Below are 26,642 nucleotides of genomic sequence, written 5' to 3'. Positions count from 1 at the left end.
ATTAATAGTTTGTATAATATTGGGGAAATGAACGTCATCTTTAGCATGGGGAAAAGATTAAAGGAAGAAGTAGTGGGCTCAATTAGCAAAGACGCAAATAAAGAAATCAGTGTTCCCCTCACGCTCATAAAAATCATGGTGAGAACCTTGACGGAGGTATTTCAAGTTTGTGTACAAAAAATATTAAATTTTGTTAAACGTTTTCTGTTACAAGAAAACCACAAACTTTATCAATTTTATTGTTCTTTTGTATATCATGAAGGATGGAAAAGATATCTAAAACACTGAAGTCAAACAAAAAACATTTGTGTCGTAAAAACAAAAAATTGCCACTATCTTTTCCCTTTACAGTATCTTATATTTTCAATGTCAAACGTTATCTGATAGTGAGGCAAGATTAAGTATGAAGGATCACAAAAGTTATTATTGTCCTTCCTTCAAGAAACAATAAGCAGCAGTCCCAAATTTCCTGGCAGTCAAGATAGCAGTTTATTAGATTTTTCCTTTTAGATAGATGAAGAGCCAGACAAGAAGTTCGGGCTTCCGTTACAGATGAATATAGTTCAGGAACACACTAACACTTGGAAACGCCCCAAGAGTGTCTTGATCAAATTATAATTTTGTTTTACAGGAAACTGGAAATAAAATATTTTCTTTAAGGCAACACGTGACAACTGTGAGTAAATTCTCTGCTCTTAAAAGTCAGCTTTCTGCTGACTAGATTTTCCTTTACAGTCTCTTCTTGATGCACAGAGTACTTTTTTATAGCTATTATATCATGTTCAGGGTTGCCAAGGTGCCAGCTAGATCAATAATAAACTGATACCTGGAAGATGCCAGAATTTTTTCTTCCTCACTACTCCTTTCATTCATTTAGTACTGAAATAATTGCACCTTGTATTGATTAGAAATGTACACATTGTTTAAAAAAGAAAGAAAGGAAGAAAAAACACCTCCTGAGAGACGTTTAATTTTACATCATTTTCAGCTGCATGCCATTTTGGGGTATGACTTGGTCCATTCTTATGTTTGAACGTGTTCTGTTCTTAACCTCTCAATTGTGCCTCTGCCTGCATGTTTAGGGTTGGTGATGAGCTGGAAGATGAACTTTGCTCCCTGTGTAGGATTCTAGTCTAAACTCAATACGGTTCTATACCTGGACCATGCAGTATTATATGCATGTCCCTGTTGATATAATGAGATCCTAAAATCGCTGTCATTATGGGCATTTTTTATGGATATACAGTTTTAATTTACTCTAACTATAGCATTGCAATACATCAATAAAGGCTAGATGAGTGGAGTGTGTGGCAAATAGTTTTCCTATTGATGGATTCTCTCACCCATGCAATTGAGCTTTGCAGCTCTTTAATGGTTCTCATGAAAGTCTTGACTGATTATTTGATGATGAACAGTTTAGAAGATGTGAAAAGTTTGTCACACTGTATCACAAGTAAAACCCAGCAAGAAACAGTTTAAACTTTTCCCCCAATCTGTCTGCATTTGTTTCAAATCTTCATGATTTTTTCAAAAAATTTTTGCCAAACCCCTGAGGTTTAAAACTGAACTTAGAGTAAGGTTAAATTACACAAAACTGGATATGCATTGACAGTAAGGTAACCTCTGAGGAGTACATTTTTACTTAGGCATGTCATAGTAAGGAGTCAAAAAACAAAATACAGTTTCTACTGTACATTTGAGTTAGAAATCATAGAAGCAAAAGACCTTAGTTTTAAAATAATCCCTTACCGTACTGCAGTGATAGTGGCTTTAGTTGATGTAAGGGAGGACAAAATAGTTAAAGAGAAGACAAAATAGTTAAAATAAAGACATTTCTTTGTTCTACTATGATTTTTCCATATTTTTTCAAAGAAAAGTTTGGTATTATATTAGTCAAATGTTAAATATAGGTCATGTAAATCTAACTTTGCTAAATTTTGAGTTCTACACTTAATGTCACCATTTGACCGATACTCATAGTCAGGTTAGGTAGTAGAAAGTACACAATATTCAGTGATTCACCTCCCTTGCCCACGGTGGCAGGCTACTTGCAGTTACAGGTAGCACTGACAAAAAGAAGGCTGCTGTCCACCATCAGTAGGAAAAGCAACTGAACTCTCTTGCCTAAGGACAGAAGGACAGACATAGAGAGCTGGTGTTTGACCCCTGTGATCCTTGGGTTGCGGGACAAACTCTTGCATCATAGAGCCCAACGACACTGTCTACACTGTTGTATCAGAAGATCAATTCTTACCAACTCATGTATAATGTTGTTAACCTTGCTATATTTAGGTTTTTCTAGGCTGTAAATGTTTTTAGATTTGAAAGCAAGAAAAAAAAGAAAAAGAAAGAAAAACTACTCACATGCAAACTGGACTTTGGCCTCCCTGCTGACGATAGTTCCAAAAGCATTTGTAGCGATGCACTGATAGACTCCACCATGATTGATGAAATGAGGATTATGGATCACCAGGTTCCCTTCAACAAGGCTGTAGCTTGGATCTGAGTCTGTGTCTACATCCCTCCCATCCACTTTCCACCTGTAAAAACACACACACTGGGTGTAAAGCTTTTGAATTTCACAATAGATAACTAATAACCAGTCCAACTACTGATAAGGGATGAGGCCGGTTAGTGGTATGTAGCAACACCATAGTTTAGAAAGTTAAAGTTTCAAACTCTTAAAATGGTGTGTCATTTCATTACGGTTTAAAGTCTTTAAAGAGATACCAGAGAAAGTGAATGAGTGAAGAGCTATTGATAAGATTAGGGGGCAGCTGTTCAATGGGCTGTAAGAGCAAGAAAACTTTCCTTGTTTAAAAAAAGACACAAATGTAACTATTTTGGGAATATTTTGTGATTAGGAAAACTAATTGTGTGCACAGCCATTAGTATATCTAAGACACTGCATTTTAGGGACAAAAGATGTCGATCTCTGAGAAGCATCTCAATTAAGAAGCTGACTGCAGGGTATCTCTGAGCAGACAGCAAGACTAATTAACCTACTAACATTGGCTTCTTGTGTTGATCAATTAAGCTCATATTATCAAAAAGTTATGAACCGCACTAAACTATAATTGCTGTAAAACTGCTATATGTATTATGCAGGTTGTTAATATATTTTTTGTGATTTATTGTATATGATTAGTTGTGTTTTAATAATTCAAACTCAGATCAGCTATTAATAAAACATTTATTTATACTTTAGACAGTCCTTAATTGTTTCACACCCTTGATCCTGTAAACATGCACTATTTAATACAGAAGTACTTGGATAGCAAAACAATAATTCAAAAATATAAAAAGGCCCAATACCGCTTCCTTTTCTAATGTTTAGATCTGGGTAGCACATCATCATTGTAAGATAGAGAATGAAATGTGTCAGAAGCCTACGTCTACATTTCACAACTACAGTTGAAATAAAACAGTATTAGAATTAATTGATGTCTTTTAGATAAAATGTTCTGTTAATAGTGTTTACAAGAAGCCCAGAAGTGTTGCAAAACACATAGGTATATCTCAAAAAATTATTAAGATGAAACAAAGTGTACATTGTATTGTCATTCATGTTAAGAGAGGGAAATGGAAATATTAAATAGACGTGCTATATTGATTGAGATATATCAAGCCAAGCTTTCAGATGATGAAAACTTTAAATACATTGTTTCAGAAAAGTAGAATATTTTGACAAATGTAAATACTGGACAAGAATAGTGTCACACCCTAATTAAGACCTGCAAAGTTTACCTGGGGCTCTAAATAGTCCCTCACTCTGAGTCAGTAGGTTAGAGTATCGTGGAGAGGACAGATTCTTTGTTTAGAGGAAAGAAACAGTGTGGTAGAAAAACATCTACCATCATTAGGAAATACCTCGGCTTAGAGAGAATTGTCAAGGAATATGAACTTCACAAGGGTTGAGATGAGAGTCAAAGCACAAAGGCAATGTATGCTTTTTTATGTAGCATGATTCTGTAGCTAGACAATGCAGGGCACTGTACGTTATATGAAAACACATAGGGAAAAGTACATAGGACAATAAAAAAGAAGAAGAAAAGGATTGGCACAATGAAAGAAAGCTAGAAAACCTAAACTAATAATGTTTAAATAGCGCAATCACAGTTCACTCTAAATAAATAGGATTTAAATCTAGATACGAATCGTTTAGGGTAAAGTATTAGTGCGTTTATGTCAACAATGGGTGGTGAGGTTGCTTGAGGACCCAGATGCAGAGTCAAGTGAAGCAGAGATGAGTTCTGAGAGGTTTAATTGCAGACCAAATAGCAGCAGAGGCAGAAATCCAGAAATCCAACTTAAAATATAAAACAAACCAAAATCATGGAGACATCAGGGGAAAAACGAGTCTGAGGAGCAGGTGAGAGACGAGCAGAGTAGACAATACAGCAACAAGAGGGAACCAGCACTGAGTGACTGCAGAGATGGAGTATTTAAGAAGAACCAAACAAAAGGCTGGACTAACAAGCTGAATGGGGAGCAGGTGTGGGTGGAACTGGCAAGAGGGAATCCAAGGGGAAAGGAAACAATCAAAAGGGGGCAACAGAGAGTAACTAAAGAATGCTTGAAGATCATGGAAAATACAAACAAAACAACTGATAACAGAAAACTGAAAACTCTGAGTCACAACAAATAAGAACCATAACAGTTTATAGCTTTCTGACACTTGGAATGAAAACTAAAAGCTGCTGCTCCACGTTTAGAAGACCAGAAGACCTGAGAGGTCTGAGCGGTTGATTCACTGACAAAAAGTCTGTAATGTATTTTGATGATAAGTCATTCAGTGATTTGTAGACTAACAGAAGTATTTTAAAGTCTATTGTCAGAGATTTGGGAAGCTAGGGTAACAACTGATGAACTAGGACATTGCATTCCACTTCCTTGGTGTTGGTGAGGAAATAGACAGAAGCATTCTAGGTCAACTGCAGCTGTTTCTTCAACTTTTTAGGCTGAGCTGTGAAGACACCATTGTATCAATAAATTCTACAAAATATAATTAGGCTTTTAAGATCCTGTTGAGACATTAGTTATTTAATCCTGGAGATGTTCTTAGGGAATAGAAGGCTGACTTTGCTACTGTCTTTTTATGCCCCTGTATACCGAGGTCTGGGTCAATTTACCCAGATTTTGAGCCTAACACATGGTTTCTAGTTGTACTTACTGAGGCTGTGTGCTAACTTTTAAACACTCTTCCTTTGTTCCAAAAACTACTATAGTTTAGTTTATTCTGGATTAATTCAGCTGGTGGAAATTTTGTCACATCCATGCATTGATTTATTCTATGTATTTACCCAGTGCTTGACTGGGTCCAAAGTCATCTGGTGGCATAGTCCATGTATAGTTTTATCATCTGCATAGTTATGGTAACTTTTTTGTTTTTTATAATCTGATTTACAGTGAGCATGTCGATATTGAATAGGAGAGCCCCTAAAATGGACCCTTAGCGAACATTAAATAAGAGTTTTGTGGTCTTTAATATCCAGATACCTCCTGACACAAAACAATTCCTGGTCCTTTGCGAAGGATTTAAACCAACTGAGTGCTGTATCAGAAAAGCAAACCCAGTTTTTCATGTGCTGTAATAAAATGGAGTCATCAACAGTGTCGCATGCTGCACTAAGGTCAATAAATAGCACCATTGTGTTACTTCCACAGTCTGCATTTATATGGATGTCACTGAACACCTTGCCAAGGGCAGTCTCTAAATGGTGGAGAGCTCGGAAGACAAAATTGTCTTAAATGTTGAAGTTCTGAAATAAGTTTTATTTTGCTACATAAGAGTATAATCTGGGATCAGTTCTGCTCAACCATACGATTATAGCCCAGTTCCTGCTGTGAACTCTACATAGTATAGCAATGAAACAGAGTCCCACAATGGGCAGGACACAGAGGCAACAGGAAGCAGAGGTCATTACACAATTTTTGTTGTTGGCAGCATTTGACATGGTTGAACTCTTTAGATTTGGTCACTTCTGGTACCAATTTTTTTTCCTGTAGTTCGAATTTTTTGTTGCGTTTCTTGAATTTCTTGTCAAACAGTAAAAATAAACATAGAATTGAGCAAAGCCATTACAACAAAGAGGACACCTCTTTGTTACATCCTCGGAGGATAGTGTAATAAATCCTCTTCATATCCACCTAATTTTGAAATAATCCTCACCTATTTAGTATACCCAAATAGAAAAGCAAATATCTGAAGAACTGTAAGCCCAAATTACACGTGTGATACATCATTTGAAAAGTTTCTGAAAATACACTGCCTGGCCAAAAAAAAAAGTCGCCACCTGGATTCAATTAAGCAAATAGGTATGAGCCTCCTATTGGATAATTACTGCATGGGCGATTGTCTTTCTGCTGGCAACAAGTTATTTAACCCCAACTGGTGCAATGACTTGCTTCTCATTTCCTAAACAACCATGTCGAAAGACACACCCCGTGGTCGTGGAAAAGATGTTAGTCTGTTTGAGAAGGGTCAAATCACTGGCATGCATCAAGCAGAGAAAACATCTAAAGAGATTGCAGAAACTACTAAAATTGGGTTAAGAACTGTCCAACGCATTATTAAAAACTGGATAGTGGGGACCCATCATCTTCAAGGAAGAAATGTGGCCGGAATAAAATCCTGAATGATCGTGATCGGCGATCACTTAAATGTGTGGTGAGGTCAAATTGAAGAAAACAGTAGAACTCAGGGCTATGTTTAATACTGAAAGTAAGAGCATTTTCACACGCACAATGGGAAGGGAACTCAAGGGATTGGGACTGAACAGCTGTGTAGCCGTAAGAAAACCACAATCAGTGAGGCTAACCAGAGAAAAAAGGCTTCAATTTGCTAGGGAGCATAAAGATTGGACTGTGGCGCAATGGAAGAAGGTCATGTGGTCTGATGAGTCCAGATTTACCCTGTTCCAGAATGATGGGCGAATCAGAGTAAGAAGAGAGGCAGGTGAAGTGATGCACCCACCATGCCTAGTGCCTACTGTACAATAGAGACTGACACGGGAGTGGATTTTCACTCCTGTCCCGTCCCACTCCCACAGAAAAAAAATGTGTCCTGTCCCGAGCCCGGGCCAGAGCAGAAATCTAAATCCTGTCCCGTCCCACTCCTGGTGAAATTACTCCCACTCCCATCCCGCTCCCATTCAGAATGACTCCCGCTCCCGCACCACTCCCATTCTTGTTGTCTTCAATAAGATTTCTGCCAATACATTGAATCTGAATTTAGTAAAAGTAAAAGGAATAATAATTATAAATACATAATAAAAGTAACAAACAAGGAAACAGACCATGCTTATCTTAGGTTAATAAACAAAATGTACAATATTGCCTTTTAGAAATTTATTAATTGTTTCGTTTGAACAAAGACGTTACTTTTAATTTTCAAATTGCTGAAATTTAAAATGTATGCTTAATTGACCAAAAAGTGCATAAAGGCATTACATTCACAATTTAGATAACACACACAAATGGCTCAAAAAGCTGGATATGGTAAACTTCCAGACTTGCCCATTTGCAAGAAATCATTCCTCGTCAAAAGGTTCCAGGAGTTTGATGATGTCCTCGAGCAGATCGCAATCTATGTTGTTTAGATAACGCAGCTCGTTTCTGCGGAGCAGGATCTCATGCAGCTTAACAGACCTCAGAGCATCATTAACAGACTGGAGCATTGCTAGTCTGGTATTCCACCTTGTCTCGACAGCTTGCTTTAATGACTGGTCCAGCTCTTTTTGTAACCTGAAATTAAAAGAGGAGTGACAAGGTTACAGGGATTACAAATTGTAATTAGAGGGTCTTTTTGGGAAAAAAGAAAAAAAATTCATTTGATTTCATAATTAGATACAAGGCAATATTTTATGTTATCTTACCCTGCTCTTTTGAAGTGTGTCACAAGAGTCTTTGTGTCCCTAAACAGTTTGATGATCCTACTGTGGACTGGGTTGTCTTCATCCAAGTGGTCAAATACATGTTTTAAGATTAAGTTGATATTATGACCAGCACAGGAGATTCTGATATAATCCTTAAAAGCTGCTGTTACGTTGGAGCCATTATCCGTCACAAAGACTGTGTCCTTTCTTAGGATGCCAAATTCCTGTTAGTTATTTTTTTACAAAGACAAAACATAAAACCTTAGTAAATAGAAGCCCAGACATAAGATCATCATATAACAGAATGATAAATAATAATGTATTTTACAGATGTAATTTTCCTAATTATATATATTACTAAAATAATTGCTTACTCATATGCTTTTTCAGCATCTTGACATTCTCTTGTGAAATATTCTTATTGCACAATGTTCTATTTCGAAGTACATGTCTTAAAGACATTTTATGAATTAACTGGCAAGTTTAATTTTATATGCCATGTAAATAAGTATTATTGTATATGCCATGTAAATAAAATCCATCTGATTTGAGAGAGATACCTGAAGAATTCCCTCCACAGTTCTTCTGATGTTGTCACCGGTTTTAACACCTTCCATCTCCCTTGTAGCCAAAATCCGGTTCATTAGCTTCCAATCCATAATGTAATGAACTGTGACAGTAATGTAGTGTGTGCTGGTCCTCTCCTCTGTCCAAAGGTCTGTGGTTATAGCATGGTCTGCAGTCTGCAGAAAAAGGAATTAAGTATTTTATTACATGGCCACAAATATTTAACATAATACATGCCTCACTCAGAATACTGAGAAATTGAGCAGTTAAAAAAGGAAATAAATCTAGTGTTAGGATAATTATTGATTAGACTGCTGAATGACTAAGTTTTTGTTTTACAAAATCACGCTATGTTACATACCTGACGGAGCTCTTCCATGACAAGTTGCTTAACTTTGTCATACTCCTCTTCCACCATGGACACTGTGTGCACATGGCAGTATGTCTTCCACCTGTACCTCTCCATACTTGGCTCCAATATCGAGCAGGTCCTGCGCAACGCTGATGAAGCCTTTCCCCTCTACCGTAGCAAACGGTCTTATATCTTGACAGCACATGCGAGCAATTTTATTGGTCAATTGAGTCTTCACATGTGATGGTACCTTACGCTTGACAAACGAAGAAATGAAAGGCTGATTCTTTCCAGTATTACCCTTGCAAGTGTGTCTTTTGAGACCTCTCGTCCCGGACTCACTAGTGTACTTGATTACGGTCAAGCACGTTTTACAAGCGGCGTATTGGGTGTTAACACCGTGATACTGAACTCTTGTGAAGTTCGGTAATATCTGAGACTTTCCTGTCAGCTCCGTGAGTTTTACAGATACATCCTTATTTCTCAGCTTGCGTTGCAAATCAAATTTTTCAAAGTCTGGTTCGCCACTAACTGTTGGTCCCTCCATTGTTGTTCAGAGAACTCAGAGCGGAAGCACTGATGGTTTCTGGGTCGTGTAGTTTTTTTGACTCGCATTATAGTGTAGGCTTCAAGGAAAAAAACTACAAAATGGCGGCGCCGCGCAAGTACTGGATTTTTTCTTTTCTTTCTATTTTATTTTATTATTTGGCATCGATCCTAGTTTTTTTTAGTTACTATGGGTTTGCTCCCGCTCCCGTCTGCTCCCGTTAATATTTAATCCTGTACCGTCCCAATCACGTGATCGTTACTAATACTGACTCCCATCCCACGGGAATCCCACGGGAATCCCGTGACCCATGGGATTCCCGAAAAAATGTCAGTCTCTACTGTACAAGCCTGTGGGGGCGGTGTTATGATCTGGCGTTACTGCAGTTGGTCAGGTCTAGGTTCAGCAACAGTATGTGCTCAAAGAATGAGGTCAACTGACTACCTGAATATACTGAATGACCAGGTTATTCCATCAATGGACTTTTTCTTCCCTGATGGCACAGGCATATTCCAAGATGACAATGTCAGGATTCATCGGGCTCAAATTGTGAAAGACTGGTTCAGGGAGCATGACATCATTTTCACACATGGATTGGCCACCACAGAGTGCAGACCTCAACCCCATTGAGAATCTTTGGGACGTGCTAGAGAGGGCTTTGCGCAGCGGTCAGGCTCTACCATCATCAATGCAAGATCTCGGTGAAAAATTTATGCAACACTGGATGGAAATAAATCTTTTGACAATGCAGAAGTTTATCAAAACAATCCCACAAAGTGACCTTTTTTTTTGGTGGTGTTTTTGGCCAGGCAGTGTATAAATCAAAATAGTGTGAGTAAAACACAGCCCAAGCTGCAACATTTCAAACATGACTTAAAGTTGTTTTTTATTCTTGAAAATAATAGGTACTTTTTTAACAGCAGTAATAAAGACATGCTTGAGAAAAGCCATGTCTCGTTGTTTTAAATTTGTTCTATATCATGTCAACCATAAATGCAGAACATTTCAGACCTCTAGCTACATCAGTTCCAGAGCTGTGGGGCTCTGAACTTTAATGTCTCCAGCATGTCCATTCTGAGCTGTGTTTTGTTTGCTTTTTTCAGCCTTAGACATTGTAATAAAACAAAATCAGCATCTAAACTTAAAAAAATAGGACAGTTGTTATTATTCAGCTTCGTACTGCGCACTCCCAGCTGTGTGTTTCACTCTTAAGCAAGCTGGTAACACGGCTCTGCTTTATGCAACCCAGCTATGTCTACCCTTGTTTGTAAGCCCACGTTGTCTTAATCAATAACGGCAGGACTCTATGGGACGTAATATCGCTTTACTCAGTGCATCATTGGCTGACAAGCAAGGAGCACTTGTGAGACTTCAGTGGCTGTCCCTGATTCAAATCGAGTCATACAAAGATCTGGAAAATTCTGTCTTGTAAATAAGAAGAAAATGTAAAGAAACATACCAAACATTGCGGGCAAAGAACTGAGGAAATAAGTATTGGGATGTAAATATTAGCCAGGTGCTAAGCATTAACTATGACCAGCTAATTTTTCTGATGTCAAAACAGGACGTTATGTGGAGCTTTTCTCATTATGGAATATTTTTATTACAAATAGGCTGGATCACATTTCATCTGTGTACCCTTATGATGAATGGAGTATAAACAATTGAAGATTGGATTTAACGCATGCTGGACGCCTTCAAATGTATGTTGTTTTGGCTGCTTTGTCTTGTTTACATTTTGACATAATGCTATATCTGTGTTAATTGTGCTTTGGGGCTTGCTATGTCCATACATTTAACTTGGAGGTTGAATTGCGGAGTATCTAAGCTTTTCCAACGCTGTGTAACATGTCTATATTGGTAAACATTTTACCGGCGTAATTTTCATATGTCCGGAGTTGTTAGTTGTAAGTGTTTTAAAAATGTTCACCGACGACCCAGTGGATTTTAGAAGGAATTTCGTGAACTCTTGTCAAACACAAAAAAATAAACATAGAATTGAGCCAAGCCATTACAAGAGAGGACACCTCTTTGTTACATCCTCAGAGGATGGTGTGATAAAGGCTTCCATACATTGGCAGAGGATAAAAAAAATTCTGGTCTGCCATCAGGCTGCACCAGAAAGGTATTCTTTAGCTGGCCAAAGAGGTGAAAGCTCTCTACCATCAAAATACGAAGAAGGACAAGAGGATTGCCTTTCTGACCTGGAACAGTGAATGAGGATGAATGATGTTATCCTAAGGCTACAGATTAAACCCCGAACATGTGCTCACAGTGGCCACTTAGGGTGGAGGAGAAGCAGAATTTAGTCACCTTTGAATTCACTGAACAAAAGAAGGCACATCTTTCTTCAGTCCCTTGGGATTAACCTGAACTGTGAGCACATCAAAGTTTGCAACCCTCTGCTGAGAGGAAGCTCTAAGGACAGACAAATCATCATCCTGTGTTTTGTCAATAGAAAGCACATACAAGGAAAAAGGCTGAGGGGCACTAATGTATATATCAGAAAATCCAGGCGATGTGGACAGCAAACTGCAAGGTTTTCCTTTAAGCTGAACCGATCACTAGAGAACACGAAGAGTATGGTCATCAGGGATATCAAGGAGCTGGAGAAATTTACTTGAGCAGGTGAAGGTATTGCACAATCAGCAACCAAAATTTTAAGGACATTAAACGGGAATATTATATAATTATAACTATTAGATGAGAATGAAATAAATCAAATAACATATGGAATTTACTGTTTTTATGTATTCAAGGCTGCACTTTAAAAAAAAATGAAATTGTATGGAGAGCTGTTCTTAATGAAATTTATTTTTGTTTACATTCGTGTAACAAAAGGAGAAAATAAATCTAAGTCCAAGTCTCAGAATATATTGGACAATTTTATGATAATTTATTATGATAATTTTCAGTATTTTATGAGCACCTAATAGTTATTGATGATTGGTCTGTAGTGATTCAATAACTATTTGGTAAATTAGTACACATAATAGAAATCAAAACATTGTATTTTTCACAGCTGTGGGACAAGAAGAGGTCATAGCTGCTCTTAAATGTAAAAATAAAAGGTCAACTGATTTATGACATTGATTAAGCAAAAGTCAAAAGAGTTATTGATGCCCTATTTTCAGCCTTATGGAGTAGAATGGTAACTATGAATCAGCAATATTATTAATGTTATGGACTATTTGAATGTGTATGGTATGAAGGGGTAAATAAGTTACATTTCTTCATACTCCTTATCATGCAACAGCATTAAATTATGCATAGTATGTCACTAATTATACATTATGTCAGCGTGTGTTACATTTGTAATTTGTTTTCTGAATTGTCTGTGATAAAGTTATCTATTTATTAATTAATCTTCATTAATTCGTTCATTGTCAAAGTAAATGGTAAAGTAAAAAATTAAACAGTCATATCACAGATACAAGTTAATTAAAATTACTGCAAAAAGTTTTATTTAGAGTCCCTACCCACCAATGCATCCTATGCATAAGTTACATATAGTAATCGTGTCAAATGAACCAGTGACAACATCAAAAGCATTTTACCCCAGTCAGTAACATTATGAGGTACCAGTGACGGTTTGCTTTGTTTTCTGAAGTTCACAATTTGCAGAGACAGTAGGTTTTCGAGCATTACATGCTTTTCAAGTTTTATGAAAAAGCTGATCTAATTTCATCATGATACTAGAGAATGGCTGGTCAGGACACTGGCCTGACCATAACCATTCAGGGAAACTATCAGAGATATTAAAAAAGAGGACGAGACACCAGACCCAAGGATTTAGATGACCTTATCAACCACATTGCATGAATTACCGCACAGATGCAGTAATTCATGCTAAATGAGGCAAGACTAAGGTTTGACTGTATTGATCTCAATATGCTTTTCAGAATCCTTATATTTCTGTTAAAAACATATTTGTATGTATTTAGTGTTATATTCAAATTTCCCACAGAAACTGAGCTTTTGGTTTTTATTATCTTCAATCCATACGCAATAAATATAAACAAAATAAATGTTTGAGATATTAATTTGTTTTAGAAATGAAGATTCTGAGTGACAAAACTTTTTTTCCCTCAAGATTCATTTTTTTTTTTTTTTTATCTAACTGTAATTGAAAATTCTGGTTTTCATTTCAAATGAAGCATTGCTTTTCAGAGTAAACCTGGTATTTTTTGAAAATCACTCAATCCTACAAATAAAACAGAGAACATACCTATATTGTGGAGGTGGGTTACCCTTCGCTTTGCAGTTAATAAACACCAACTTGTCGCCAGAGCTCATTGGGAAAATACTGTCACTGGGCTCCTGGGTGAAGACAGGACCGTGCCGGGCGTTCTCTGTGTCAGACATAAATAAATAGAAATAAATAAAACATTAGCTGTTCTATGAAATGGAACAAGTGACAACGTATTAATGCAAAGAGGAATCACTCTGCATCTGGAAACGATATGTTAATTCAACACCTATTATAATTAGCTGCCAAGATGGCTCTCTGAGTACATTATGCTTTTAATAAACCATCATGCCAGGATGCAGATGTCATATTGCGATGAGAGAGCAATTAACAAAAGATAACCTTGTATCACATCGATGTCTAGGCCTATTCTACAAAGTCTGCAGCACAGCAAAGTTTATTTAGCTCCATTCGTGATCAACATGCTAATAGTAATACAATGTCCTAATCTGTGTATATGTTCAAACTCTACATTAATGTGGGTCAAAACGCATAGCTTTAAACAAAAGTTTAATTAACTTAAACTACATTTACTAGAAAATATGAAATTACATTAAATGACAACCTAAACTTATAATTATATTTAAAAAAGTGCTGTCAATTGTAAGAGTTTGTATTAAAGAGCATAATAAGAACTATCGGGTCTCCAACAGTTTCAATTTACCTAAATATAAAAACAATCAACAACACAATTTTCCCCTAGTGACCATTGAGAAGCACTGTGGAACATTAGAAATCCTACACTGAACAGTGAAAACCATTATTCACATGTGAACAACATTCTCAGACACTTGCCTTTCCCCCCCCCCGAAATGGAGATCAAAGCAAGTTGACCTCAAGGTCAGAGCATTAAATGGTTCTCACCATGTTTTATAAATGTACTGGGTTGGGGTGCTAAAGCAAAAGCATTTTTAGTTAGTTGCTGCACCAATATTGCCTTTGCTTTTGCCTCTTTGGTAATTCATCCTTTGAACTCGAGGGGTACATTGTAAGGTACCTTGTCAAGTTAGTCAACAACGACATTGATGTACAGCATAATCTTAGCAGGGGAGGTCTTTGCAAAAACAATATCAAAATATTGTACTTTAGTTTGGTGATCATTTGATCAGCATCATTTAAGAGATGTTAAAAGTGTGTTGAATTTTCAGGTGAGGTTTGAAATTTTGCTGTGTCATCTTTATTTACTCTTAATTAGTAACACATATAGTAGTATTGAAATATCTCCACAAATCTCACAAATGCTTTTGTTAATGTGACAACAAATGTATTCAAATAGATCTTGTGGTTTCAGAAATGCACTAATTTTTATTGGAGCATGTAATTTTGAGAAAAATGGGGTTGTGGTTCAAAAGGTTAAGCAGACTCCTAATTCTTGCAACCTTTTTCCATACTGGGAGGCAATCTTTATATCTCCCCTTGTTCTGCCTCTTCTGAGTTGTACTGAATCCGTGTTTTTTTTTTTTTTTTTGGTATGTTTTTGGTTCTATGTTAAGCTGAAAAACCTTAATACGTTGTTATTTTTGGATGGGATTTGTTCCTAAGTATTTTGTATGTCAAAGTTTTGTTTGTATGTCAAAGTTATAATCCATTTCATTAGAACTGCCTATAACTGTTAAAGTTAAACTGTTAACTGGTAAACTGTTAAAGGTTGTGGTCCAACAGTTTTCTTTTACTACATTTTTTCATCTTTGCTTTTATTTTGCTTTTCTTTTTCATCTATTTTCATGTAAAGCACTCTGAATTGTTCTTATACTGAACTGTGCTATACAAATAAACTTGCCTTGCCTTAACTTGAGTGCTGTTACTGCACTTACACTAAAAAAGTGCTGCAATCTTTTGTTGTGAGACATCATAGAGGATTCAGCCGTCTTTAATAAAACTCAATTTTATCAGGAACCTGGCTTTTGCAATAAGCATACGAAAGCCAAAATAAATATAACAATTAAATCTTAAAACATCTAATAATTCACAAAGGACAAAAACCCTAGTTGTAGGGCAGAACACCAATCAACAAAATCAAAAGATGTCTCTCTGGATTCCTACAATAAATCTGTGATGAACTTTTAATTTTCTTTTTTGAGTCTCTGAATGGTCCCCAGTGCACAATGTCCTGATATTAAAGCATTGTGAAATGAAATAAAGTTGAATCAACAGGGAATGCTCCAAGACTATACAATGCAGTTTGACTTGGGGGTGTGGAAAAGGCTGGACTGACTGCAGAAAAATATTGGGGGGGTGAACATGAACTATTGCCCCTGAGATAGGGGCAAATGTTCATCTTCTAGCTGAACGGTGAAACACAGAGCCAAAGACAGCTTTAGAGAAAATATATCCCTGTTGTTCTAGCTGAAGCCGAGTCTTAAACATAGGAAAATATCTGTTAAGAGACCCCAAAGAAAGCAAAGTAAACTTCAAATGTAGGTGAGAAACACCTCTGAGACTTTCCAGAGAAAATTAGAATATGTAGTAACTGTGCTCAGAAAGAAGCTACACACAAACGAATCAGTCAGACTTTCTTTGTCACTGGGGAATTCAAGTGAAAACCAAGGAAACTTTTTTTTTCCTTTTAGATTCAAAACTCTTAATACATTTTCACAGTGGCTTGCAAAGGTCTCCATGACCCTGGAACTGTACTGCAGTTTTGTCGGTATAGCTTATTGACATTTCTTATAATACCCAATCACAGATTATTGTGAAATCTTCAAGTTTTCACATTTTGTTTTTCTAATTAAAATTAGGAAACAAATCAGTATCTTGGTGACAACCTCAATGCTGCTGCTTCGATGCTGCCACCAACATTTTACAATAGCAATGTTTTTTTTCTAGAGTTGGCTTATTGGTTGAACAGAGCTTGGTGAGATTTGTTTAATGGTTGGTTATTACTTTATATGGGCCAGCTGACAGGCCTTTCCTAGGCACAGGAAAATACATTGGCCCTAACCCATGACATTAATATTTTGTTGACAAGCCCCTAGTTTAGCCTTAGCTGTATACATTCTTGCATATTATAATGTTGTATGTGATAAATATAAAAAACATATACATTTTTGACCAATTAGTGTAATAATAGAAAATCTAATAAAAAAATAATTGAAATATTTGTTAAAGTAATGCCAAAATATATATATTTTTAAGTAATCCTTTTGGTTCTTTGTGACAAAGCTCATAATAAAAGACAGCTGCAGATCACATTACAAATCCAAGTCATTATGACCGAATATTTTTTATCAAGAATGATTTTGATTGGTCAAACAACAGAAGGAATAAATGAATGCTGGTGCTACATATGGCATTTATCAAAAATATATAGCGGGTTACGGTGAACACGCCTTACATCAGCCCTTACAAAATTAGATCAAATTAGAAACAGCACAGCCTCTTAACAATACCTATTAGACCCATAATAAATTCCAGTAAGTGATCTAAAGTAAGGCTTGGTTAGGCCTGACACATATATGTACTGTGTGTATTATGTACATAGTACAGACCACAAGCTTACAACACCACACAATGGGCCGGATTTATCAAGATCCAATTTTGCGTGCAGTAATTTGCGCTCGCAAACTGAAATTTTGCGCGAGGGGCTGAACCATGGTTTGCGGGTGATTTAACAAGAGCGATTGCGTAACTGGTGGCAGGTGCAAAACTGTTGGAGACGCCCTATTTAAATGATGGTTTTGCGCGTTTGGTGGTTTGCGGCAAAGTAGTTTGTAGTTTGTGCAAACTAGTGCATTAAGAAATTTTTATCTTACAGTGACACCCCCACCCCCTCCAAAAAAAAAAAAAATTATATATATATATATATATATATATATATATATAAACTTTGGCAACCTTTATTCCCTAAGGTGGTATGTGGCTGAATTTCTACTTCACTGCAGTAAAAAACAAAAAACAAAAAAAAACAGGTGTTTTATATTGGGCTGTAGAAAAATGCACATACCAAATGGCTCACAAGAAGTGACTGTGGATAAGATGACGCATCCCCGCAGCATAGGCATGTTGCTCCACAGGCGCAAGGGGTGGTCGGGGTTCTCCGTTAGGGCGTCAGGGCGACATGGCATTTAGAACGTCGGACAGCACTTCTGAAAAACGAGATTGGGAGATCCCAGCTCTGGCTGCAACCGTACGCTGGAATGACCCAGATGCAAAAAAGTGCAATGTTGCAAGGAGTTTTGTGATATCTGGTATTGCGTGGGTCCTCCTTGTGGCTGGCTCCAAATCCATTCGGAGTTCCCCCAACAGCTCCAAAATGGCAATGCTGGATAAACGATATGTTTTGATGATCGTTTCCTTGTTCATTCCAAAAATATTCACACGGAGTGAAAAAATGCGTTCTCTGCGTCTCCTTGCTTCATTTCGATGTCTCCTTCTTGCGACAATAACCGCTGCCATGTGTGCGCAATTACGCATACAGACCATTTGCACCTTCTTTTGAAACGTGTTAAATATAGAGTCAGATACCGTTAGCAGAATTGCTTTCAGGTTTAATAAATCACTTTGCGAGTGCTTAATTAATATATTTACATGTTCTCCTGCCACAAGACGCACTTCTGCGTGTAAACGCCCCATATTGCATATTAATTGCAGAAAAAGTACTAAATGGATAAGAGGCGCTTTTTAGCACGTTTTAAAGACCAAATCCTTTTAGCACGCTGTTGATAGATCAGTTTGTACATTTTTTAGCGTGCGCAGTGAAATAGCTCACGTTTTTATACACGCAAACCTTTGATAGATCCGGCCCAATATGTAGAAGTAGAAAAATAGCTCTTTCTACTAATTTTGAAGCACCTTCATGTCATCCAAGAGGGACAGTAAATTATTTCCAAAAGTTTGTCACGACCTTTTGACTATGACACTACTTATGGTCTTAAGTTCTCTAGATTTTACACCCGCCAGTAGGAGCTGTCACACTTCAACCATGTTTTCATGCAGGGGGAATGTCCTTTTAGTCATATTGTTTAAGGTATGCCCCATATTGACACTGCTCAAAGGGGCGTGGGTGCTAAAGCAAGGTACTTTGGTTGCACTGACCTTGCACACATGTGAAGAATAAAAAGGCTGTAGGCTGTACCTGCAGTTTGAGATATTTCCCTCAGATGAGTCATGGTTAAGTGACGTAACAACTACCTAGCCCAGAGCAGAGACAAAAATTCAGGGTCTAACTTTTCCTGGTCTCGACCTTCACAGTAAGCATGAGGTTCTTTACTAGAACTGCTTAATACTACTCCAAGAAGCTTTGTCTATGGCCAAACCATTTTTTGGAAATGTGCGGTGGGTGAACTTCCCCAATACTGTGACGGTAAATTTGAAAAAAATAATTACATAATGTATTTCTGGGTTTTTGGGAAAAAAAAAAAAAAAGGTATTGCACTGGAAAATATGTAAGGGATAATTACAGACGATATGTCCATTATCAGAAATAGTGCACATCGCAGAGAAATGATCTGTGACATGCTTCTGTGAAGTCCATTCATTCTGATAATGGACAACTAAAGGACATTATCCAGCTAATAGAATAGTGGCTTATGAAAGGAATTGATATTAAAGAAATTAATAATACATTAGTGTTTTGATTTTTTTTACCATAAAAATCAAAAGCTTTTCACAAGAAATAGAGTTGACTTCACAATATCTCTTCTGAAGAGTTGCCAAGGTAAGCTGCTCTGGCCACAGAACCTGTAGCTCAGTGGATCACAGCTTAACAGGTATGTTTAGCGATAATAAATATAATTTTAGAGTGAGCCAGCTCAATAATCTATAATAATCAGGCTGTTTCATCAGAACAATTGTACAGGTGTCCTATAACACTTTAAATGGACACCCTACAGTAAATCAGGATGGAGTATTTACACAGAACATAGTATCATTGGAGGTATCAAAGTAGAGACTTACTAATGTCTTGAGTTACATTAAGTCCTCATTCTTTCCTAGTTCATGGTGGTATTGCACCAACCATCAGTAGACCAAAAGAAGAAGAGAGAGACCCACAAATAGATAACATGGTATCTTTCCTCTAACTTTACATAAATGCACTACTTTATGTTATTCTTGTGCAAATAACATATATTAAATTGGAATTTGTTGCTGCCAAGTGCCATAATTGGATAAAATGTGCGATTTTCTTATAAATAGATTGCAAAGGGAGACATCCATCCATCCATTTTCTGTCATGCTTATCCCTGCTGGGGTTGCAAGGGGTGCTGGTGCCTATCTCCAGCTGTTGGTGGAGAAGAGGTGGGGTACACCCTGGACAGGTCGTAAAAGGGGACACAAAAACATTTTTGAAAACACATATCTTTTAAAGGTTTAAAATATTGGCTAGAGAGATTATCATCTGTTGAATCTTTACTTTTTAATGTATCGAGGATAGGTCATATAAGAGCCTGGATATTCAGAATATAGCTTCTATAATGGTTTCAATCTAATTAGAAAAGAGACACTGTCTATGTGCATGTAATCTGTATGTGTGCTCTGTAAAGCTCATTGTTTTGGTTGCTTCTGCCAAACTATCAATACACAGGAGTAATTAACCAATGGCGCACTAATTACTCCCGTGAAATCTGACTTTTTTTTTTAGCAGATGCACTCTCACACACAGCCACGCACTGGTGCACACCCTCCATTTCCTCAGACACCATGTGTCATGCGGCAAGCTGCACACCACTGCTTTACAGGAAAAGAAAATGTTAATTTTCTCTTTGTTCACTTGAGACGATGAAAGATGAGATGTTTCTCCCTTTTTTTCTTTCCTAGATACACGTCTCTAACCTTGACTAGGACAAAGAGTTTTTTCTTCCCACGTCGTCATCATTATGATCATTCTAATGAGAGTGGGAGTCTTTGCCTCAGGTAAGGGCCTTGTTTCCCTCTTCCTGTCTCTGAGGGAGTTGTTTCAGATTTTGCCCTGCTTGGAATGTCCTTTAAATTAAACAAATTAATGAACCTTTAAAAGCTGGGTTATTTCTCTGAGGGAAATGGTGGGGAGCTTTGCATATCTGCCTAAGAACAACCATGCCCAGTAAAAACAACAAGCCAACTGACCACTGCTACAAGTGAGCAGACATACATAACACATTACACCTAATTAGCTTTCATGGGAATGCATGCAAATGTGAGGTTGAAGGAGTTCTGTGCATTTGTGTTTAAAATAAAGGCTGTATAACACATTTAATCAGATTTTTTTTTTTGGTTGAAATTATATTTTTATTGAAGAAATAATTTAGCAACACGTGTAGTCGAATACTAAAAACCAAACAGTCATGACATGCATTCTGCTAAATCTAGGTATAAAGCATCAGTTATGACGGGGCAGGACTGGGACAAATTTCGGCCTGGGAATTTTGAGCAGAGACAGGCCCACCTTCGGTCCATTTCACAAGGCAGGTTTACTGAAAAAAAAAAAATATATATATATATATCCATCCATCCATCCATCCATCTTCCTCCGCTTATCCGGGGTCGGGTCGCGGGGGCAGCAGCTTAAGAAGGGAGGCCCAGACTTCCCTCTCCCCAGCCACTTCTTCCAGCTCTTCAGGAGGAACCCCAAGGCGTTCCCAGGCCAGCCGAGAAACATAGTCTCTCCAGCGTGTCCTGGGTCTTCCCCGGGGCCTCCCCCCGGTGGGACGTGCCCGGAACACCTCACCAGGGAGGCGTCCAGGAGGCATCCTAAACAGATGACCAAGCCACCTCAACTGGCTCCTCTCGACGTGGAGGAGCAGCGGCTCTACTCCGAGTCCCTCCCGGATGACCGAGCTTCTCACCCTATCTCTAAGAGAGAGCCCAGCCACCCTACGGAGGAAACCCATTTCGGCTGCTTGTATCCGCGATCTCGTTCTTTCGGTCATGACCCAGAGTTCATGACCATAGATGAGGGTAGGAATGTAGATCGACCGGTAAATCGAGAGCTTCGCTTTTTGACTCAGCTCTCTCTTCACCACGACGGACCGGTACAGCGCCCGCTTCACGGCAGACGCTGCACCAATCCGCCTGTCGATCTCCCGCTCCCTTCTTCCCTCATTCGTGAACATGTAAATATACATGTATATATATATATATATATATACATATATAAATATATATGTATATATACATATATACATATATATAAATAGATATACATATATATATATATATAAATATATATGTATATATACATATATATATATATTAGTGCTGTCAAAATTATCGCGTTATTATCGCGTTAACGCGAGGCCATTTTAACGGCGATAATTTTTTTAACGTGAGATTAACGCTATGTGGTTTTATGGTACAATTTTCCAAGTACATCCCGCTGCAGCCTGCGAGAAGGCGGGGCTATTTTCCCCCAGTCTATGCATTTCTCATAGGCTTCGAGAGCGGAGCTCCTCAAGGGAAAAAGACGCTCATACACTGGGTGACGCTAGTGCCTTTTCTTTAAGCCCCACCACCAACAAACAAGTTGAGTGTCTGGTAACTAGTAGCAACCTGAAATACGCTGAGAAAACAGATTACTGAGGTGAAATGGAATCTGCTACGGCACTCTTGCTGTCTGTGTACGCCACAGGTCGGTATCGTGTGTGTGTGTGTGTGTGTGTGTGGGTGGGTGCTTGTGTGTGTGTTCTCATTTTTGTTAAGAGTCTGAAAAGTAACTTTCTAGAGCATAGACTACCTCCATCTAGTAATGTCGGTCTATTGATTGAAAATTTTTCATTATTATCTTGGTTAATTAACATCTAATGTTAACTCTACTGCATTTTATAGCAGTAGGGTAAAATGCTTGTCTTTGTTCAAAAGACTGTATTAACTGTAAAGACTGTCTTTTACATCAGCCTGTTTTCAGGGCCTTTTTTTTGGCTACATATTTGTTATTTTTTGCTACATGCCTCCCCATCTTCTTGCCATATGTTTCTATGGCATAAATCAGTATCTGTGACCTGTTCTCATTTTAAAAAAAGAACATTGGCACAAACCTAGCCTGTATGTATTTTTTTGTATGTCATCGAGAGTATTTAAATGATTTTCAATCAGGAAAAAAATGTGCGATTAAAATGCTATTAATCGCGAGTTAACTTAGGCATTGATGCGATTAATCGCGATTAAAAAAATTTAATCGATTGACAGCACTAATATATATATATATATAAATATATATGTATATATACATACATACCAAAAAAAAAAAAAAAAATATATATATTTATATAAATATATATATATATATATATATATATATATATATATATATATATATATATATATATTTATATATATATATATATATATATATATATATATATATATATATATATATATATATATATATATATACATACATACATACATTCACATCATTCAATAGGTCCGTTAGACAAATGAGGTTTTAAAAACAAACATTGCATGTCCGTTTAACGAGGATCTTATCAAAGAATGATCTCTAATTTTTTACTGAGAATTAAATATGTATAGGGAGTGTATTTTTATTTTTTTTTTATTTGGGATTTTTATGCTATACATTGTATTTGTGAAGAGGAATACAGACATTACAGTGAGAACAAAGGTAATCCCATCATTATCACGTTTTGCTTCGATATTTATTCTGCATGTTTCTAAATGCATTTATGTCAATTGAAATGAAGCTGTTATATGAATGTAAAACTTTACACTGTTCTAAAATACACTGCTATTATTACAAACACAACAGTACTTGCAGAGAATGATGACACTGGCCTCAGCTCTTATTGCTCTGCATCTGCAGACTTCATGATACACTCCAGTGGTAGTGCTGACTTGAGATAGGATGCTAAATCAATTGAAACAGAGGCATAAATAACATTGCAATAGAGCAGACTCCATATGCTGTATAAATTTCAGTGTATATTTGTGTGACAACTTGTAAATGGTCGGCTTGATCTGGGTACACATTATATCCCTCAAACATGACTGTTGGTCGTAAATTTCAGGGCTACAAGTTGTTTGAAGAGCTGTTGTGGGTTGGGTTAGTGTAAAGCCTTAACTCTAAGGCTTTACATGTTAACTCTAAGGCTTTACACATAGTCCGATTGCCATTTTGGCAATTAAACAATGCTTTGTTTATTTCAAAAAACATACAAACAGCTAAATCTTATTTAGATTTGAGTCACGTGATTGGCTGGACTACTTAAGCTGCATTGTTTCTGGGTTTTTTTCTCTGAAAATTGTTTTCTTGGCTCTGTTTTTGAGATCATTGTCCTGTGAAAATATCCATCATCATTCCATTTTAATTATTCTGGTAAATAGCAGCAATTTATTTTCAAGAATGTCACAGAAATTTTTCCATTCATTCATCCCCTGAATTAAGGTGAAAAAAAGCAGCCCTTGCATGTGTACAAGAAAATGATCTGGTGAGCTCAGCATCCAGACTTTTTTTCAAACCGTGCTCTACTGGTTATGCTTGATAAAGGAAGACTGCAGCTTATGTTAAACAAGTTGTCAAGAGGAGAAAAACATTTATTCCGAGACTCAAAATAAAAGACCACGTCAATTATACCTCTGGTTATATCATACTTTCCCTTTGAGAATAATTCAAGTGCATTATAAAAACCCAAGGTTTTATGGAATAAATGGAGTACACAAACTTCAGACTCAGCTTGCATCCCAGAACTTAAAAAGACAGTTGAATTTGAAAACTTCCTTAAACTGGAAGTGAAATACTTTCCTTGGTTCAGAAATGATCTAGGCTGAGTTTAAATCAAATCTAAAATGTTTTGAGGTTTTTTGCCCCAAAAACTACAAAACTGCACAGATATAAAAGAAAATAAAGAGTTAATCTATTTGAGTGTGCTATAAGCTCGTCTTAGAAAGAAAAAAAAATAAACTAGACACAAGTGAGAGGAAAAAAGGCAAACTCAGTCTTTGAAATATGCCTACATATCTGTAGTGTCATAAAAGAAGACTTGTCTAGGCATCTTACCGGCAAGGCACTCTTTGAGTGACAGAAGGATTAAGAGTTCCCATGGCAACAACATCTTCATTTTCCAAGGTGAAAGATTCCTGTTCTGCCAGACAGTGAAGAACACTTCCTGGGGAAACACTCCCTTTGTCTGAAACTGAGAAAAACACAGAAAAGGAGGCCACATGAACTCTGTGAACATTAGGAGTAGCAATTTCCATCGAGTCTTCAAGAAAAAAAAAAAAATGGTGTGACATTAATAATTCATTCAACCAAATAACCAGGGCCTGAATCTCATGCTGTGGAGTGAGCTAGCTGCTAATACTGTCGAAGCTGAGATATAGATTATATGTACTGCACTTCCACTATTTTCAAAGAGCAGGTCCGTGACAGAAACGCTAAGCTCCTGCTAAAAGTAGTGTGTAACTTTAGAAAACTAAATAGCTGGTCATATTTAGAATACAATAAATACGAATAAAAAAACACACAAATAAGGACAGATAAGGTGGACACAGATACACATAAAAGACTATCAGGTTGTCTGGAGGTTTTTAGAGGACCCATATGCGGAGACAGAAACTGGAGTTGTTGAAATTAACCAATTATCTAGGAAAAACTGAATGACATGCATCTGTCATGATCGGTTTAACTAATTGGACCCACATGCGGAAAAAACACTCAGAGAACACAGGAAAAGGTTTAACAGGTTTATTTGATGTAAAGTGAACAGAGGTTGGATCTGGAACTGAAAGGTCTGAAGAGGAGATCACAGAGATCAGTTTAGGGACCGAGAGAAATCAGACTGCGGCTTGAATTATGCTGGAGAGGGACTCACATTTGAGGGGGCTCTTGTCAATCCTTGAATCCAGTCTGTGTGGGATTAGCCAGAGAAGAGGGAACTCGTTGGAGAGCGGACAGGTAGACATACGTTGGACCCGGAGGAGTAATGGAGGACTGTCACTTGGATTTGGGACAATATAGTCTGATGAAGGGTACATTTACAGGTCCTTCTAAAAATGTAACATATTGTGATAAAATTCATTATTTTTCATAAACTTGAACATTCATATATTTTAGATTCATTACACACTAACTGAAATATTTACGGGTCTTTTATTGTTTTAATACAAATGATTTTGGCATACAGCTAATGAAAACACCAAATTCCTATCTCACAAAATGAGGTCTAAATGAGCAAAAAAAAAAAAAAAAAGAAAGAAAGAATGACAAAAACTATGATGAAAATAATGGACATTATGGTCAAAAAGTAAAAAAATAACTGAAAAAAAAACAAATGTGTTATCTTTAGTTGGCCGAAAGAAACCTTATCAAATGTCTACTTTTACAAGTATAGCTGAAGCTGTAAAAACAAAGTATTTTATTTAACAAAGAACAATGTAAGATGAAATGATGTAAAGTGTAAAATATTAAAATTAGAGTGGATCTAATATTACTATGATTTATTTGTAACCTCTTTTTTAAAAAATACTTCAAAAATTAAGCTAATTATTGAAAAAAAGGTTTGCATCAGGTAAATTATGGTCTGAACTGTATGAAAGGTGTTAAATTATGCATAGGTTATTAAACCCTTTATAGGGCTACATAAATTGGCCTCATAGTTCTACTATGAAATGGTAAACATCTCTAGGATTATATATTAGCAGGGTAAATATTTTTTGACAACCAAAAAAAGCTGTAGAAGATAGAGAAAGAGAAATCCTAAAAACATCTATGTAGGTTCTTTGGCATTTATCAACCTTAAATTGTATAGTTAACAACAGTGTTAATAACTATTTATGAGTAAAGTAAAGGCCCTGGAGTGTTCAAACTTAACCTTAAAATGATCATGACTGTAGTAAGTCTTAAATCTGAGTAATTATGTTAAAATTAGTGCAAAAAAAAAAAAAGCAGTCAGCCTTTGAGTTTACAGGAATCTAATTTGCTTCTTTGAGTATTTTACCATGGCTTGTGGTGCAGCTGCGAGCTCCGTGAACTTAATAAGGGGCCAAATCAGCAGGTCTAGCAACAAACGCTGGCCTGTTATTTTTAGATTGATTGCATGCATCTGCACCCTGTGCTACTTTATGTACTGTATATGTAAACTCATACAGCAAATTTATATGCAGTAGCATTTTTCTAAA

The 26,642-nt window shown here is 36.8% G+C and overlaps 1 protein-coding gene across 2 annotated transcripts in view; it reads right to left on the bottom strand.

Annotated features, from left to right (window-relative positions):
- The window catches only part of LOC119785994 (contactin-4), a 126,281-nt gene that overhangs the window by 81,880 nt on the left and 17,759 nt on the right, over nucleotides 1–26,642 (bottom strand). For both annotated transcript variants that reach the window (XM_038289022.1, XM_038289020.1), the window contains 3 exons: nucleotides 24,523–24,658; nucleotides 13,572–13,695; nucleotides 2,365–2,540 (listed from right to left, as the gene is read on the bottom strand). In XM_038289022.1, the coding sequence (XP_038144950.1) occupies nucleotides 2,365–2,540; nucleotides 13,572–13,695; nucleotides 24,523–24,583 (361 nt within the window). In that variant the 5' untranslated portion in view covers nucleotides 24,584–24,658. The remainder of the gene's footprint in view (nucleotides 1–2,364; nucleotides 2,541–13,571; nucleotides 13,696–24,522; nucleotides 24,659–26,642) is intronic.

This window comes from Cyprinodon tularosa, unplaced genomic scaffold (assembly GCF_016077235.1).
Source record: "Cyprinodon tularosa strain WSP-4 unplaced genomic scaffold, ASM1607723v1 ctg261, whole genome shotgun sequence".
Classification (NCBI taxonomy): Eukaryota; Metazoa; Chordata; class Actinopteri; order Cyprinodontiformes; family Cyprinodontidae; genus Cyprinodon; species Cyprinodon tularosa.
This window is presented reverse-complemented; position numbering and strand designations above follow the sequence as displayed.